The sequence below is a fragment of the Myxine glutinosa genome, chromosome 5 (genome assembly GCF_964187855.1).
Source record: "Myxine glutinosa chromosome 5, kmMyxGlut1.1, whole genome shotgun sequence".
In the NCBI taxonomy this organism is placed as follows: domain Eukaryota; kingdom Metazoa; phylum Chordata; class Myxini; order Myxiniformes; family Myxinidae; genus Myxine; species Myxine glutinosa.
Window position 1 is genome coordinate 122,303,737 of NC_136265.1, and position 17,045 is coordinate 122,320,781.

The 17,045-nt window shown below is 46.3% G+C and overlaps 1 protein-coding gene across 1 annotated transcript in view; it reads right to left on the reverse strand.

Moving 5' to 3' along the window:
- Positions 1–12,289: 12,289 nt before the first annotated feature.
- XPO4 (exportin 4) overlaps positions 12,290–17,045 on the reverse strand; it is a 98,924-nt gene continuing 94,168 nt past the window's right edge. The window contains exon 24 of the mRNA XM_068116377.2: positions 12,290–16,157. Coding sequence (XP_067972478.1) covers positions 15,957–16,157 — 201 coding nt within the window. The 3' untranslated portion in view covers positions 12,290–15,956. The remainder of the gene's footprint in view (positions 16,158–17,045) is intronic.

The following is a 17,045-nucleotide window of genomic DNA, read 5'->3' on the forward strand; positions in this document are numbered from 1 at the left end:
CGAATCATTAATTAATCATCATATCAAAATTACGCTTTACAGCCAAATCACTTGGTCATTGTCATGTCCAAAAAACAGCTTCCTCGGTCAAAAGGTGCCTGAGATATTCCCCAGATGAAAAAGAAAATAAATAAATCATTACTAATGAAAATAAATAAATAATAATCATTTTAAAAAATTAAATAGTTAATGAATTGGCTAATAGAATACATAAACCACCACCATTTCATCCGAATTGGTAACTTTAAAAAAATTAATTAAATAAGTCATTCATCAAATAATTAAATAATTAATCGATTAATTAATTAATCAATAAATCAAAATTACCCTTTACAGCCAAATCACTTGGTCATTTTCATGTCCAAATATCAGCTTCTTAGCTCAAAAGGTGCCTGAGATGTTGCCCGGACAAACAAACAAACAAGAAAACAAACAATAAAACCGGAAAACAAAGAAAGCAAACAAAGAAAGCAAACAAACAAACAAGAAAGAAAGAAAACAACCAGAGTGAAAACTGAGTACTCCCTTTCAGCGTGCGTCACTGCCAAGCCCCCTTCGGTGCCCGCCGATGACGTCATGCAGCGCCTGGAGATGGGATAGGAAAGGAGCGGTGTACAATATTTCTGAGTTGCACTGAAAAAAACAATTAAGGCAAAATGGACGGGAAACCGCCAACAACTAGAGAGAATTCAATGGCGCACCATCGCAAATACCTTTCCTTCCCACCAGGAGCAAAGTAAACAAGAATGGCACTACGTAGAGCGCACACCACCTCCTGGCAGTCAGAAGAGCGCGCACACTGCAGCCACTCGGAGGTAGGGCACACACCGCCACCTGGCCCTTGTTAAAGCGCACACCACCTGGCACACCGCTACCTGGTACTCGGTAGGGCGCACACCGCTACCTGGTACTTGGTAGGGCGCACACCGCTACCTGGTACTTGGTAGGGCGCACACCGCTACCTGGTACTCGTTAGAGTGCACCCCACTACCTGGTACTCGGTAAAGTGCACACCGCTTTCTGGTACTCGGTAGCGTGCACCCCACTATCTGGTACTCGGTAGAATGCACCCCGCTACCTGGTACTCGGTAGAGTGCACCCCGCTACCTGGTACTCGGTAGAGTGCACCCCGCTACCTGGTACTCGGTACAGTGCACACCGCTATCTGGTACTCAGTAGGGTGCACCCCTCTACCTGGTACTCGGTAGAGTGTGCACACCGCTACCTGGTACTCGGTAGGGCACACCCCGCTACCTGGTACTCGGTAGAGTGCACACCGATACCTGGTACTCTGTAGAGTGCACCCCACTACCTGGTACTCGGTAGAGCACACCCCGCTACCTGGTATTCGGTAGAGCACACCCCGCTACCTGGTATTCGGTAGCGTGCACCCCACTACCTGGTACTCGGTTGGGCACACCCCACTACCTGGTACTCGGTAGAGTGCACCCCGCTACCTGGTAGTCGGTAGGGCACACCCCGCTACCTGGTACTCGGTAGGATGCACCCCACTATCTGGTAATCGTTTGGGCACACCCCACTACCTGGTACTCGGTAGAGTGCACCCCACTACCTGGTACTCGGTAGAGTGCACCCCGCTACCTGGTACTCGGTAGAGTGCACCCCGCTACCTGGTACTCGGTAGCGTGCACCCCACTACGTGGTACTCGGTAGCGTGCACCCCGCTACCTGGTACTCGGAAGTGTGCACCCCGCTACCTGGTACTCGGTAGGGCACACCCCGCTACCTGGTACTCGGTAGAGTGCACCCCGCCACCTGGTACTCGGTAGAGTGCACCCCGCTACCTGGTACTCGGAAGAGCGCACACCGCTACCTGGTACTCGGTAGAGTGCACCCCGCTACCTGGTACTCGGTAGAGTGCACCCCGCTACCTGGTACTCGGTAGAGTGCACACCGCTACCTGGTACCCGGTAGAGTGCACCCCGCCACCTGGTACTCGGTAGAGTGCACCCCGCTACCTGGTACTCGGAAGAGCGCACACCGCTACCTGGTACTCGGAAGAGCGCACCCCGCTACCTGGTACTCGGTAGAGTGCACCCCGCTACCTGGTACTCGGTAGAGTGCACCCCGCTACCTGGTACTCGGAAGAGCGCACACCGCTACCTGGTACTCGGTAGAGTGCACCCCGCTACCTGGTACTCGGTAGAGTGCACACCGCTACCTGGTACTCGGTAGAGTGCACACCGCTACCTGGTACCCGGTAGATCGACCTGAACTAAAATCGAATCGTCTTGTTCTCGTCACCAAACCAACTCATCCACCGAAGTTATTCATAAGTCGTCTATAACTTCAAAAATAACACTGATCATAACACAAAAAAAAAGTTTTAAAAAACATCTGATGCGAATCCATATACAGATCTTCACCAAAATCGAATCTATTTGTCCTTGTTAGACACTCAACCGGTCCACCACGTTTCGTCCAAATCTGTCCATAACTTTTTGAGATATCCTGCTCGGTATAGTTTTTGGCCCCATCTCCCAATGGTGAAGAATCACTTTAAAAATTCTAGTAGCCGGATCCGAATCCGGATCTTCACCAAAATCGAATCATTTCGTCCTTGTCACATATACTCGGATGGGGATGGAAGGAGTATTGGCGTGGGAATAATAGTATCAGAAGAGATCAGCAAGCAGGTGGTCAGAGTGGAAAGGTGGAGGTGAGGGGGATGGATAGTTATGGCATGGGAGTTTGATACAGATGCAAATGATGTTTGTTATGTCGGGTATGTCGATATATGGGCCACAAACAGGAAGGTCTAGGAAGGCGAAGCAGGAATTCAGGGACACACTGGAGAGGACAATGGGAACGGTCGAGCTGGAGGTGATACTTTCTGGGGGACTTTAACGTGAATGTCGGAGTAGCGGAGCCAGGTGAAGACGAATGTTTTGGTAAATTTGGTTGGGGAGAGAGGAATAGAGAGGGTTGAATGCTGGTGGGGAATGGGACGACCATAGCTGGTTCATTCTTTCAAAAGTGGGAAAGGCACAAGATTACCTATAGGAGTGGACAGCACAGAACAAAATTGGATTTGGTGATGGTAAGGAAGGGTTAGGATTCCTGGCCTCACCCTCTCCTTGTACTCTACGGTGACGTTTCCCCTACCCCCCAACTAATAGCCTTCCGTTCCCTGCTCTTAAATTCCCTCCTTTTCCTCATCCTCACCACAAACACCACAGGCTTGTGCTGGGTGGATGGTAACATGCTTTCCCACCACTGCTTTGCCATCCTTAACCCTCCACTGCTAAATAGCATCCGCATGTACGTGACAACCCTAACCCTAACAACCCTAACCCTAACCTTAAGGCCTCAGTCACACTGGATCGTGCGATTGATGGCAATCTGGCCGAGGTACGACCAATCGTTAGTTTGCTACGCTCTCCATTTGCGATCGCAAACAGCGATTGGTCTGAGGGGTCATCGTACGATTGGTGGTACGCGTGGTTGTGCGATCACCAACGATTGGAGAAGATCGATGGCAAGATCAATCGTAGGTAATCGTGCGAATAGTGGTGGCGATCAGCGACCAATCGTATGGTCAATCGTGGCGACTTGCGACCGCTCGGACAATCAATCGTGGCGACCTGCGAACGCTCGCAGGATCGATCGTGAGGTTGAACGACAGGTGGCACCACCAATCGTCAGGTGGCAGGACCAGTAGCACGACCAATCGTGCGACTACTTGACCCGCGATCATGCACGACTGGTGGTGCGTCCATGTAAGACCTGTCTGCGACCTCTTACGATTTGGAATCGCAGGGCAGAGTTTTGAACATGACCATCGACCTTGCTGGGACTGATTTTGCTCGGGCGATCACCCACAACCTCTGCGACCAGTCGCGCGCTCTTTCTACAATTTGCCCGCGATTCACAAAAATTTCGGTCGCAGCTAGGTCGTAACCTGGTCGCAGGCCCGGTGTGACTGGGGCTTAAATGAAGAAGCAGTAAGTTTGGAGAAGGAGTGGAAGAGGCACGGAAAGGCATTTAGGGAAATTGCAGAAGTGTTGTGTGGAAGGACGTCAACAAATGATGCATCGTCGAGGGATAGAAACCAGGTATGGACAGAGGAAGTTGTTGAAAAGAAGGAGGTTTGGAAGTGAATAGAAAAGATCAATGACAGAGGGAGGCAGCCGGATGTGGGGTTGCTGCACCTGTATGGGCAGAAGAAGAAGGCAGCAAGGAGAGCTGTGGATAAGGCTAGGAATGATGTGGAAGATGAGGTGTACAACAAGTTGGAAGAGGATGGTGGGAAGAAGATGATCTATGCAGTATTGAAGGTGTGGGAGGGATATTTAAAACAGGTGTGGAACCCGGAAGGAAGCAACAGCAAGCTGGAGGTACTAAGTTATGTGTCAGGGAAAGTGGAGTTGATGGAGATCACAGAAGAGGAAGTGCAGACGGCATTGAAGAGGATGAAAAAGGGAAGGGCGCCAGACATTGATGAAGTGTTTACAGAGATGATAATTGCATGCAACGGGAGAAGTTGGAGACAGGTGGACGAAGAGGTTATTGAATGTATGTATGAGAGATGGGTCAATGCCGGAGGAGTGGAGGACGGTTAATTGTGCCGATATGGAAGGGGAAGGGAGATGTTCAAGATCCGGGGAAGTACAGGGGCATTACACTCCTTAATCATGTCATGAAGTTTTTGGAGAGGATTCTGGATGGGAGGATAAGGAAGAGTTGGGAGAAGGAGATTGGAGAAAAGGAGCAGAGGTTTAGAAAGGGTAGGGGAACGACAGATGGGATGTTCACCTTGAGACATCTGGTGGAGAATAGGTTGTAGGTGCAAGGTGAAATGGCATTGGGATTTGTGGATCTGGAAAAGGCCTACGACACTGTCTGGGGGAGATGGAGATGGTGACACACTGAAATGGATGGGAATGCCGGAGGTAGAAGTTAGGTTGGTGGAAGGGATGTACAAGGGAATGAAGGGAAGAGTTTTGGTTGGCCCTGAAATGTCGGAGGAATTCAATGTGAACTTCGGTTTGAAGCAGGGAAGCTCTGTCAGCCCACTCGTGTTTATCATGGTGATGGAGCTGGTAAGCAGGAAGGTAAACATGAAAGATATTCTGGGGAAGATATTGTATGTGGACGATCTGGTTGTTGTGGTGGAGAATGGGCAGGAGATGCAGGAAGTACTGGAGGAGTGGAAGGAGACATTTGAGAAACATTGGCTGAAAATTAGTATGGAGAAGACGGAGGTGATGTGAGTCGGGCAGCAGAGAAAATAAATGAATATCAGGTTGGAGGGGAAGGAGGTTGGACAGGGAAATCGCCTTGGGTATTTGGATGGAAGTGTTCGGAGATGGTAAGTCAGAGGCAGAGGTGCGGTGGAGGATTCAGGTGGGTGCGAATGTGTGGAGGAGGGTGGAGGGTATAATTGCAGACAGAAAGATTTCAAGGAGATTGGAAGAAAAGGTTCTGATGTCTTGTGCAACACAGGCCTACCTTTACGGTCTGGAGATGGTGGCACTGACAGACAAACAACAGAGATTGCAGGTTTGCGAGAACTGGGTCAGGAGAATTGCGGTGGTGAAGAGAGTGGATAGGAGAATGGGTGAACTGAGGGAGGAGATTGTTGTGCAGATGAGCTTGACGGGGAGATTGGGGAAATGCCGGCTGAGATGGGCTGGACACGGTGTGGATGGGGGAAGAGAGAATGGTAAAGAGAGCGGATAGGTTGAGGGAACAAGGTAGGAGGAAAGAGGTAGATGACGGTTGAGATGAGAGGATTGTGTAAAGAGGGATATCAGTAAGGAGGGGTGGTCGGAGAGTCAAGAGAGTTAGCTGAGGACAGAGGGGAATGGAGGAGTATTGTGGTCAAGGCAGGGTAGAAGCTTGGTGCCATCAGACATCACGCTTTATAAAGGGAAGCGGATGAGAACAACACACACACACACATATGTATATATACACATGCAAACACGAAGGTGGGTACTTTGAGACCTGGGAGGGCTCCGTTCCACCTTTGATAACCCACAAATACAGATAACAACCAACATGAGAACCCACTCAAACGTTTAGGGTTAATTATTTTTCAGCCTCCGTTGGACTTGGTCCGAAACGGCGGATTATGGATTGGGTCTTGTCCGTCCGTGTGTGTGTGTGTGCGTGCGTCCGTCCGTCCCCGTGTGCGTGCGTGCGTCCGTCCCCAACCATATCTCGGAGATGTATAGACCACATACCTGTTCATACTTGGCCCAAAGATAACATGACGGTATACATGCGCGCATCATTTTGTTTCACGAAGCGATCAAAGATGTCTGACTGGCGGCCATTTTAGTTGTAAAAAAACCCGATGATGAACACGTCCTCAACCATTTCTCAGACATGCATTTACCGATCTTGTTCAAACCTGGCACACAAATAAAGAACGATGGTTTACATATGGCCATTATATGTTTTTCGAAATAATCTCCAAGATGGCCGACTGGCGGCCTCTCGTACAGCAAAGTTACGAAACCCATGCTCTTTGACATTTTATGTCTTTTTCTCCTTGTTCACCCATGTTTGTCTGTGAACATGATATCTCAAAAAAGTTGTGCACGGATTCGGACAAAACTTGGTGGACAGGCTGGGTGTGTGACAAGGACGAATCGATTCGATTTTGGTGAAGATCTGGATGTTCAACCTATTGGAGGGTACAAAACGTAGACTGTTCACCCTGGTGGAAGTATGTTTGCTCTGCTGCTCTCGTTCTTCATTGTGGTTCTTATTGTCAGCACCTATACAAAATTTCCTCATTAACCCGTGTACCTTCGCTTTGATAAAAACAACATGCAGGTAACCCATTACCCCCACAGAACCCCTCAGTCGGCAAGACCGGATCTCGCGAGACTGTGTGGTGTATCATAAATCATTGTTGGGAATTTAAAGTCGATGCACACAGTAATGGTCGATTTACATCGCGAGTAACCGTGGAAATGGGTTTGGAGTTTAGAAAACTCCGCTTTAAAAACATCATTCGTGCCTCGGGAGAAAAAATGGTTTCCTTCACCTCAGCGAACCGAGAAGGTTCTGCCATCTCATGGGCAAAGATGGAAATGAAACTTGAACCGATTCATGTCACATGACGAAGTTGGAGTGAAGACAAAACGAACCTCCAACCCATTCACGTCACATGATGAAAAGAGTGGAGAGGGAGAGATATAGAGACAGAGAGAGACAAAAAGAGAATATATATATACATAAGAGAGAGAGATAGAGAGATAGAGAGATAGAGAGATAGAGAGGAGTGGGATAGAGAGTGGAAGAAGAGATAGAGGGGAGGGGATAGAATGGAGGGAGAGAGAGGGGGGAGATAGAGAGTGGAGGGAGAGAGAGAGAGAGGGGGGGGGTGAGGGGTAGAGAGTGGAGAGAGAGGTGGGATCGAGAGAGAGGAGTGGGATAGAGAGTGGAGGAAGAGAGAGAGAGAGGGGGGTGAGGGGTAGAGAGTGGAGAGAGGTGGGATCGAGAGAGAGGAGTGGGATAGAGAGTGGAGGAAGAGAGAGAGAGGGGGGGGGTGAGGGGTAGAGAGTGGAGAGAGAGGTGGGATCGAGAGACAGGAGTGGGATAGAGAGTGGAGGGAGAGAGAGAGAGAGAGAGAGAGAGAGAGAGAGAGAGAGGGGGTGAGGGGTAGAGAGGTGGGATCGAGAGAGAGAGAGGAGTGGGATAGAGTGGAGGAAGAGAGGGGAGGGGGAGAGCAATTAAGACCAATGTTGACCTTGCCGTGATATTTAACCCCCCCACCCCCAGGGATCTCTGGCTGGTCGAACTGTTAAACATGACCATCACAGAGTGCCCTCTCCTGTGTGTTTTGTATTTTACGGTAATAGATCAACATCTATCTATAATTCCAGTAATCTCTGTGTGTGTGTGTGTGTGTGTGTGTCTGTGTGTCTGTGTGTCTGTGTGTCTGTGTGTGTGTGTGTGTGTGTGTTTGTTTGTTTGTCTGTGACCGCTGTTTCTCGACAACAACGGGTCCGATATACTTGCAACTTGCCAGGTATATTGCTGGGGACCCGAGGATGTGCCTTTTCAAGGTTTGAAATTAATCGGACAAGTAGTTACCGAGCTATGTCCAAAAAACGATTCAACCAATCAGAGAGCAGCGAGCTATCACGTGTGCCGAACGTGCCGAACAGACTCTGCCTCGGACGGCACATTTGAGAGCGTATTCATTTATTTCACGTTGGCAAACTATGTTGGCGTTAAACTATGTTTTAAAACTAATAAAAACTAATTTGCGATTCTTTCGCTTTCCTGCGTGTTTGGGCACGCTATGGCGATTTCTTTACCAAACTCCGCAAGCCGTTCGCTTTGGACCAAACCATTTCATGTAAATAGAGGGGGGGGGATTGTCACCGTACTCGCAAGCCGTTCGCTTTGGACCAAACCATTTCATGTAAATAGAGGGGGGGGGATATAATTTTAGATATAGATATAATACGGGCATGCCCTAGCCCCGAACTATGTTTTAAAACTAATTAAAACTAATTTGCGATTCATCGTAACTGCGATTTGCGACCTTCCGGACAGTGAAGACTGCACTTCCGGGAGCCAATCACAGAACGCGTTATTGCGTAGGCGTGGCCGATGTGAGAGCGAGCCGAGCCGAGCGCGTGCGCCATTACGGTTCGTAATTCGATTTCTTCCGGAGAAAATAATAATTTCTCGATTTCTTATGCGCATTATTTCTCCCAATTCAGTCAGAGCGAAGGGCGGAAGCGAAGAGCGTTGTTTTTTTTGTTTACGGGCGTACGGGCGTACGGGCGGGGTAGAGCGTACGGGTAGCGTTTTTTTTTTTTTTTGGCAAGGAACGGGCACCCACGTACGGGCATGCCCTAGTAAATAATGATTTGAATAGTTTGTAAAACGTGTGCCAAGGAAAGTTTCATTTAATCTCGAGTGCAGGCCATAACTTTTAACCGTTTGAGTTTGGCATCAAATGTTCAACAGACCTTTATTATGTGAATCCACAGAAAATTATCTATAACTTTTTTTATTTAAAGGTTTTTGTTCTTTGATCCAATATAGCTGCCAGATCACGTGACCGATGACGTCATATATTTACATTGTCCAATATAATTGATGCGTATATCACGCTCACAAAATATCAAACTGATTGGACTAAGCGTTTAACGTCGAATTATGACGTCAAAATGAAGGCACCAATGACACCATCGTTAACAACAGTCAGTTGCCCCCCCCCCCCCCCCCCCATGCGAAGTTCTTTACAATGAGCCTACTACGTAGCGGTTTTGAAGATATCGAGGTGCAAAGATTTTCGTTTTTCAAAGATGGTGCCCCTATCACGTGACCGATGGCGTCATAATTTACACAAAAAATAAGGGCAACAAGTACAGGTACATTCAAAGTACACCGCCCCATGCCAAATAATTAAATATCCTCATAGAGGCTCATAGAGGATGCATTTGGAGGGAGAGGTGTGCAATAATTGATTGATTAATTGTATTATTAAAATCAATAAAAGATTATCACAAAAATTCTTAATTTTTACCGCTCCGGGTCTCTCGGGTCAATCCTTCCTCCTTCACTCGTAGACCTTCTTGACTCTCCTGAGAGTGAAGATGATGACGAAGAGAATGATGCCGATGGAAACACAGGATCTACGACGTCTACACCGTTCAGGAATATGCTTTTACACATCTTCGTCACCGTCCTGAGTGTCATTTTCGCAAAGGTGTCTACGCAAATGTAAACATTAATGTTTGGATTCCTCATGCTCTGAAATGTATTCCAAAAATGTATAGTTTTGCTAATCTCCAAAATTTTGAACGAAATGATATTTGTTAACATAGTGAACCTGACTAATGCTCAAGAAAAAAAAAAAGAAACATTAACATATTTGTAATGAGGGCAAATATAATGAGAAAACAATTACATGCAAATCAGAATCCATCACAAATGTCAAATCATCATTTCACCTTTTCGTTCAATATCCGCTGGTGAATGTGCCGTTCATCACGTTTCTGAGTTAAGTATGATGACGTTCAGGAAGAAGAAGAAGAAGAAGCAAAAGAAGAAGCCTTACCACTAACTTCGACCACTTCCGGTTTTATTATTTGTGTTCAAATGTCTGGTGATTGTTTTGTATTTATTTATGCGAATGTGTACTTGTATATAACCGTCATTAATCAAAAAGGCGTCGGCACTTTCGAGCGTCGGCTCAAAAAATGCAACAAAAAACTTTTTTGAAAAAATTTTTTTTTTGCCTAAAACACTCCCAAGCAATCACTGATGAACCTCTGAAAGTTTGACGAAGATCCGTTCAGCCATCTCTGAGGAAAATGGCGACACACACACAAACAAACGACTCTCTTATATAGTAGATGATATAATAATAATAATAAAGGAGTCTTATATAGATAGCCCCATCAAGCAGAGTAAACTACCCTCATGGCGCTTTACATTATCATGCGAACGCACACACACCACACACACACACAAACACACACACACACACCTTCACTCTTGCCCTATTCCTCTCCCTCCCCATTCAAAACCCACAAATGTGTACTCCCCTTCCTCCTCCCCTCCCTCCCCCGCACATGTACACAGACATACTCTCGATCTCCGTCCCACCTCAAACCAAAGGTAAAACAGAACTTCGACTTTGAAAGGCTTGTGAAACAGATAGGTTTTGAGGGAGGTTTTAAAGGCAGGAAGAGAGTCAACATGTCGAACAGAGGAAGGCAAGTCATTTCAGAGCAGAGGTGCAGCAAAGGAAAAGGATTTCTCGCCAAACGACTTGGTGCTGGTGCGCGGCAGCTCTAAGGTCATAGAGTCGTCGCTTAAACGAAGCTGTCGCCGAGGTACATAGAGAGTGAGCAAATCGAAGAGATAGTGAGGTCCCGCTCCACACAATGATTTATAACATAGTGTGCAAATTTTGTATTGCACACGAGCAGAGACAGGCAGCCAGTGTAAAGATTCAAGGAGCGGAGTAACATGGTCAGACTTCTTCGCCTTACAGACAAGACGAGCGGCAGAGTTTTGAACCTTTTGTAACTTATCCAAGAGAAACTGAGGGCAGCCAGCATACAAAGAATGACAATAGTCTAGCCTTGAGAGGACAAGGGCACAGACCAGAGTTAGAGCAGCTTGAGGAGTAAGAAAGTGGCGAATGGATGCGATCTTTCGCAGCTGAAAGTATGCTGATTTGCAAGTTTGAAGTACTTGCTTGGAAAATGTCATGTTACAGTCGAAAACCACACCAAGGTTCTTGGCCGACGAAACAAAGTTTACATCGGTTTCACCAACATGAATAGTGGTAGGAAGTGAACATTGTAGAGGACATCTGTGCGATCTTACAATCATAGACTCTGTTTTAGCTGAAGTTTGTTTTGGGTCATCCACACCTTCACGTCGGCAATACAGCCTTCTAACACTTCAACAGTGGGCACGATTTGTTGAATCGTGCTTCCTTTGTACAGCTGATTGTCGTCCGCAAAGGCATGGTGATCAACTGAATGTCTGGCAACAAGATCAAATCGAGGCTGAGTGTACAAAAGAAAGAGGAGTGTACAAAAGGCTAAGTGTACAAAAAAAAGATATATATATATATATATATATGTCGTTCAAAAGTTATGGAAATCCTTAGCTTAGCCATTTGCGCACAACAAAATCCATGATGGCCGAAATCCATGATGACATGTACGACCCCCGTGGCGGTTTGTTTTGATGGGAACATCTGAAATTGGTAAGTAGACACTCATAGGAATGTAAAAATGTGTCGTTAACTTTCCAAGGGATGCACGGGGGTCCATGAACCAACCAGACAAATCATTTTAAATGCTGAGCGTCAAGCAAGGGAGCAGCACGTAGCATCATTACCCTGCGCTCGCGAAGCGAAATGCAGAGTTAAGCGATCGGTTGCGTTTGGCGTACGTGGGTGTCTGCATTTTAAAAATAAATACTTACGTATTAATGGAGGTGATCGTGGCAGGTGAAAGCGAGCATTGGCCCGGCTGGGCTCTCACCTCCGCACCATGTCCATCACTATCCTGGTGGTGAAAACTATCGGCAGGGACTTTCAGCCAGATGTATCGAGGAATGCCAACATGAATGCAGGTAAGACAGCAGGTTGAACGTGCCCTCACTCAAAGGCATGCTCCGAGATGCAGCACCGCTATAATTAAATAGTGGGAATGTGGGGTCTCTTCCCAACTCAGAGATATCCTTTCCAAATAAAACATTCACATCATTGTACGAGCATAAATATTACACGTCACAATGGCAAAATCAGTGAGACAATAAAGACACGCACTATACAAAGTTTGGTTTATTGTTGCTTTCCCAAAGCAAACAAACGCCGTACAAAATTATTTCGTGAATTGTGCGTTTACATGTCGGCAAACCAAGGAAACCGGTTTTTAAAGAGCAAAATAAAATAATTACAATCACACATAGCAATGCTTGGCTGAGAAATGTCGATGTGTTTGCAATTCACAAATCAGTCCGTCTGACTCAAGCTTCTTCACAAGTGAATGCCTCAAGGTTTTGCTTCCCCATAAATGAAGTCCCCAAAGCTTTGCTTCCCCACAAGTGAAATCCCCAAGAGTTTGCTTCCCCACAAGTGAAATCCCCAAGGGTTTGCTTCCCCACAAGTGAAATCCCTAAGGGTTTGCTTCCCCACAAGTGAAATCCCCAAGGGTTTGCTTCCCCACAAGTGAAATCCCCAAGGGTTTGCTTCCCCACAAGTGAAATCCCCAAGGGTTTGCTTCCCCACAAGTGAAATCCCCAAGGGTTTGCTTCCCCACAAGTGAAGTCCCCAAGGGTTTGCTTCCCCACAAGTGAAGTCCCCAAGGGTTTGCTTCCCCACAAGTGAAGTCCCCAAGGGTTTGCTTCCCCACAAGTGAAATCCCCAAGGGTTTGCTTCCCCACAAGTGAAGTCCCCCAGGCCTTGTGTCCCAACATAAGTTTTGCGAATCAACACACATGGATGCAGCCTCTGTTGCCATTTCTATCTCTTAAAAACAGTTAAATTCCGAAGCAGGTTAGTTGGAGAGTTTCAAGCCATTGCTGGAAAATAAGAGTTGCACCCTTTGCCCTTTCCATGCTCCGTCCACCGCCCATCCCCCAGGTGGTGATGGTTCGTATGCAGCATCTGCCTTCCTGGCTGCATCATTTTCTGGGGCACAGCTGCGACGCTGATGCAATGCTCTATTACAAGGCATCTGGTACTCATTTTGCCGACCTCGGAAGGATGACAGGCTGAGTCAACCCACCTGGTGTTAATTCATCGGCTGACAGGAGCTCAAACTCAGGACCCTAATATCATAACCATTAAGCCAACAACAGGCCTATCCCACAGCTTTCTGCAGGACACGTGATCTGCACGTAACCCACTTATGTTGAATATCTCAAAATCTGGCCTCTGCTACCACCACCAATTTGTTCCTCTTTTTCCCCCCAACACCTGTGGAACCAAACCTCCTAAGACTGTTCAATGTCATTCTGTCCAGGGTTCAAGATAGCCATTCACCTCCTCAGTTCATCCCTCATCCATACTCACATTCGTTTTTGCCCTCATGAACCCTCCCCTTCCTTTCCAAGTGATTGTATTTTTTCATCTGTCCCTCCTTTTCGTTTTTGTCCCATTGCAGATTCCTCCTCCATTCTTCCTTCCTCTTCTTCTTTCAGTCCCCTTCTTGTTGTTTGAGCTTGTTCAATCATAGTGTCCTTCTGCCCCCTCTGCTTGCTCTCCATCTACCTCAAAACCCATTCCTCCTCAAACTATCTCTCTACCTTACTGTTGGTTTGGTTCCCCCTTTCCAATGTATTCAAGCCGTTCCGTTCTGTTGTTTTTGTCATCCTTCCAGAACCCTCGATGTTGTTCACAAAAAAAGAAAACACTTGGATCAGGAGACTCGGAGAATCTTTTCTTTCTAACTGTGATTGTCCACATGACATGAATCGGTGATCACGGATGCCGTTGTCAAATGGAAAACAAAAACTTCTCTTCCACCCGAGCTTGCCAAGAGGGAATGAAAGAGTATTGGAAGCTCTACACGTCAATTATATTAGGAGTGATGGCCGATGGGCATCTCCAAGATGAACCTGAATCCCTGCGGGCATGCCCCTGGTTACAAGGTTGGCACAAGTCTCGTATTTGCCAGGGTGCATGTGCCTTCAGATTGGAACAGCAGTTTGATGCAACCGACCTTCAAAAAGTTTCAAAAGTTAAACGCTATCTCAAATGGTACGGATTTCTCCTGAAGATACCAAAAACACCGAAACGACAACACCAACACATCGACACCCGATGACTAAAAAATCTCCAGCATCTTTGGAAGCAAACAAACACCCGAGACTCGACAAGTCTCGGACCAAGGTAGACGGAGGAAGGTCAATACCGTCTAATAGGAATAGTAAGCAATAGTTATTTGGTTTCATTTAACAGACATACTTGGGATAATCCTGGGTGTTAATGGGTACAAAATTTTTTCAACAGCCCACAAAGTCTCCAGCAAAGTGGACTGGCCCACCAAATCCATCGATCCAGCATGCTCCATAACTATCAAAATATAGACACAAGATCACCTGTCTGCATGAAAAACAGACGCCTGCTCTCACAAGCTGAAGAGTGTAGTCGAAGAAACCATATCTTGGGATTTATGCCAAATGAAAGACAAGTATCCTGAGAAGGTCATTGGGACCTTTATTTAATTCCGAAAGATGAAAAGGGAATGTGACACATTTCCTCCGAAAGGAAGTCGCGCGAATCGATGGAACACACGGGGTGGGTGCTTCGGCGGCCTTAAGCGTACCCCGAGTGTCATTCGGCACCCCGTGCAGAAAGTCGAGACTTCGTTGGTGAAATGTTATCTGAATTCGTGGAAATACCGTCCGTCGTCAAACTTCTCGTGTCCGCCAGTCGGTGGTCGGCCGGGCTGTGCAAAATAAATCTCAAACCCACAGATGAGATGCGTCGACCTTTTCGTGGTCAGGCTGGCCGTGAGACAGGGAGTATGCTGCTTTGGTGGTACCCGTTATTGTTAGGTGGAAGGCACATTGGCATTGATGCAAACATACATGTATACATTTCGCACATGCTCTCACATGCACCCACGCACACTAACATTTCACACTCCTTGAACCCCGAAGCCCAAAAGGTCACCGATAACCTTGCAGTAAGAAATGCAGCCCTCATGGCATGTACATGTTCACTCATGGTGTTAATTTAGGCATATATGTACACAACAAAAAATCTTACACATATAAATCTTTAAGTAATCACAAGTAAACACTCCACTAAATCTGCACTACAACCAACCAAGCCAAAGGAGCCTTCATACATAGGAGACAGAAACAACCAATCGTATGCCAGGAACCTCCTTTTGCTGAAGAAGAAGAGGAAGAAAAAGAAGTAGAAGAAAAAGTAGAGGAAGAATAAGAATAAGAAGGAGCGGGAGAAGAATAAGGAGAGGAAGAAGAAGAAGAATGAGAGGGAGAAGAAGAATGAGAGGAAGAAGAAGAAGAAGAACAGGAATGAGGAAGAAGAAAGCGAGAAAAAAAAAAACTTGCTTGCGGTAATGCTGATGAGCACATGAAGATTTTATGGTCATCCAGCAGAACTAAGCACGTCCCATGACAACTGGATCTCTGTGTTTATCTTCATGTCCATCTTCATGTTGGTGAAGGGTAACAAACTTCCATTTCCTCATCCTACTCTCTTATTACATAAAAAAGTTCAAGTCATTTTATCTTCAAAGGAACCACTCTCTTTCCTGTCCTACTTTGACCTTTTTGCATCCATATTTAATTTTCCTTTCATCAACATCTTATCATGTAGCCTTTCTCGTTCTAATATCCTCCTCCTTATTTCTCCATCTCTCAGACGCATAACTTCCATCCTGAACTTATCCTTGTCTGAATATTTTTCACTTCCTCTGAAATTCACACTCCGTTTTTCTCTTAATGTTCAGGATTCACTTGATGCACAAGAAACCACGAACGTCGCACAAAAAGTGATCCAAATTGCGCAGAAAATTTGCTTTCTGCTTCCGGTCAGGCCCAGGCGTACCCAGGATGCCACTTGTGAGATTGGTGAATGCTTGGGCTAGGCGCTGTGTGGCCAGCCCCTCTGGCTGCTGCGCAAGCAAGGCCTCCACCAGGGTTGAGTACTCTGTCTGGAATGCAGGAAGAACCAAAGAGGAATATATGTGCATTCAACATAAAGTGAAATAGAAACATGGAATGACTTACTTCAGGAAGTATTTACACCCCTTGACTTTTTCCACATTTTGTTGTTTTGCAGCCTGAATTTAAATATTATAAATTGAAATTTTTTTGTCACTGATCTACACAAAATACCCCATAATGTCAAAGTGGAATTTTATTTTAGAAATTTTCACAAAATAATTAAAATTAAAAGCTGAAATGTCTCGAGTCAATAAGTATTCAACCCCTTTGCTATGACATTCCAAATTGAGCTTAGGTGCATCCAATTTCCATTGATCATCCTTGAGATGTCTCGACAAACTTGAATCGAGTCCACCTGTGGCCAATGCAATTGATTGGACACGATTTAGAAAGAAACACACCTTTCTATACTAGGTTCCACAGTTGACAGTGCATGTCAGAGCAGAAATTCTACCAGGAAGTCCAATGACCTGTCCGTAGAACTCAGATATAGAATTGTGTGGAGGCACAAATCTGGGGAAGGGTATAAAACAATTTCTAGAGTGTTGAAAGTTCCCAAGAGCACAGTGAGCTCCATAATTAGGAAATGGAAAGAATATGGAACTACGCAGACTCTTCCAAGAGCTGCCCGTCCGACCAAACTAAGCAACTGGCCAAGAAGGAACTTGGTCAGGGAGGTGACCAATGACCCAATGACCACTCAGAGAACTACAGAGTTCCTTGGCTGAGATGGGAGAACCTGCCGGAAGGCCACCAGTCTCTGCAGCACTTCAAAATGAAGGATTTATGGGAGAGTGTCCAGACGGAAGCCACTCTTAAGAAAGGGGCACATGACGCTCATGACAGCATGCCTGGAGTTTGCAAAAAAGCACATG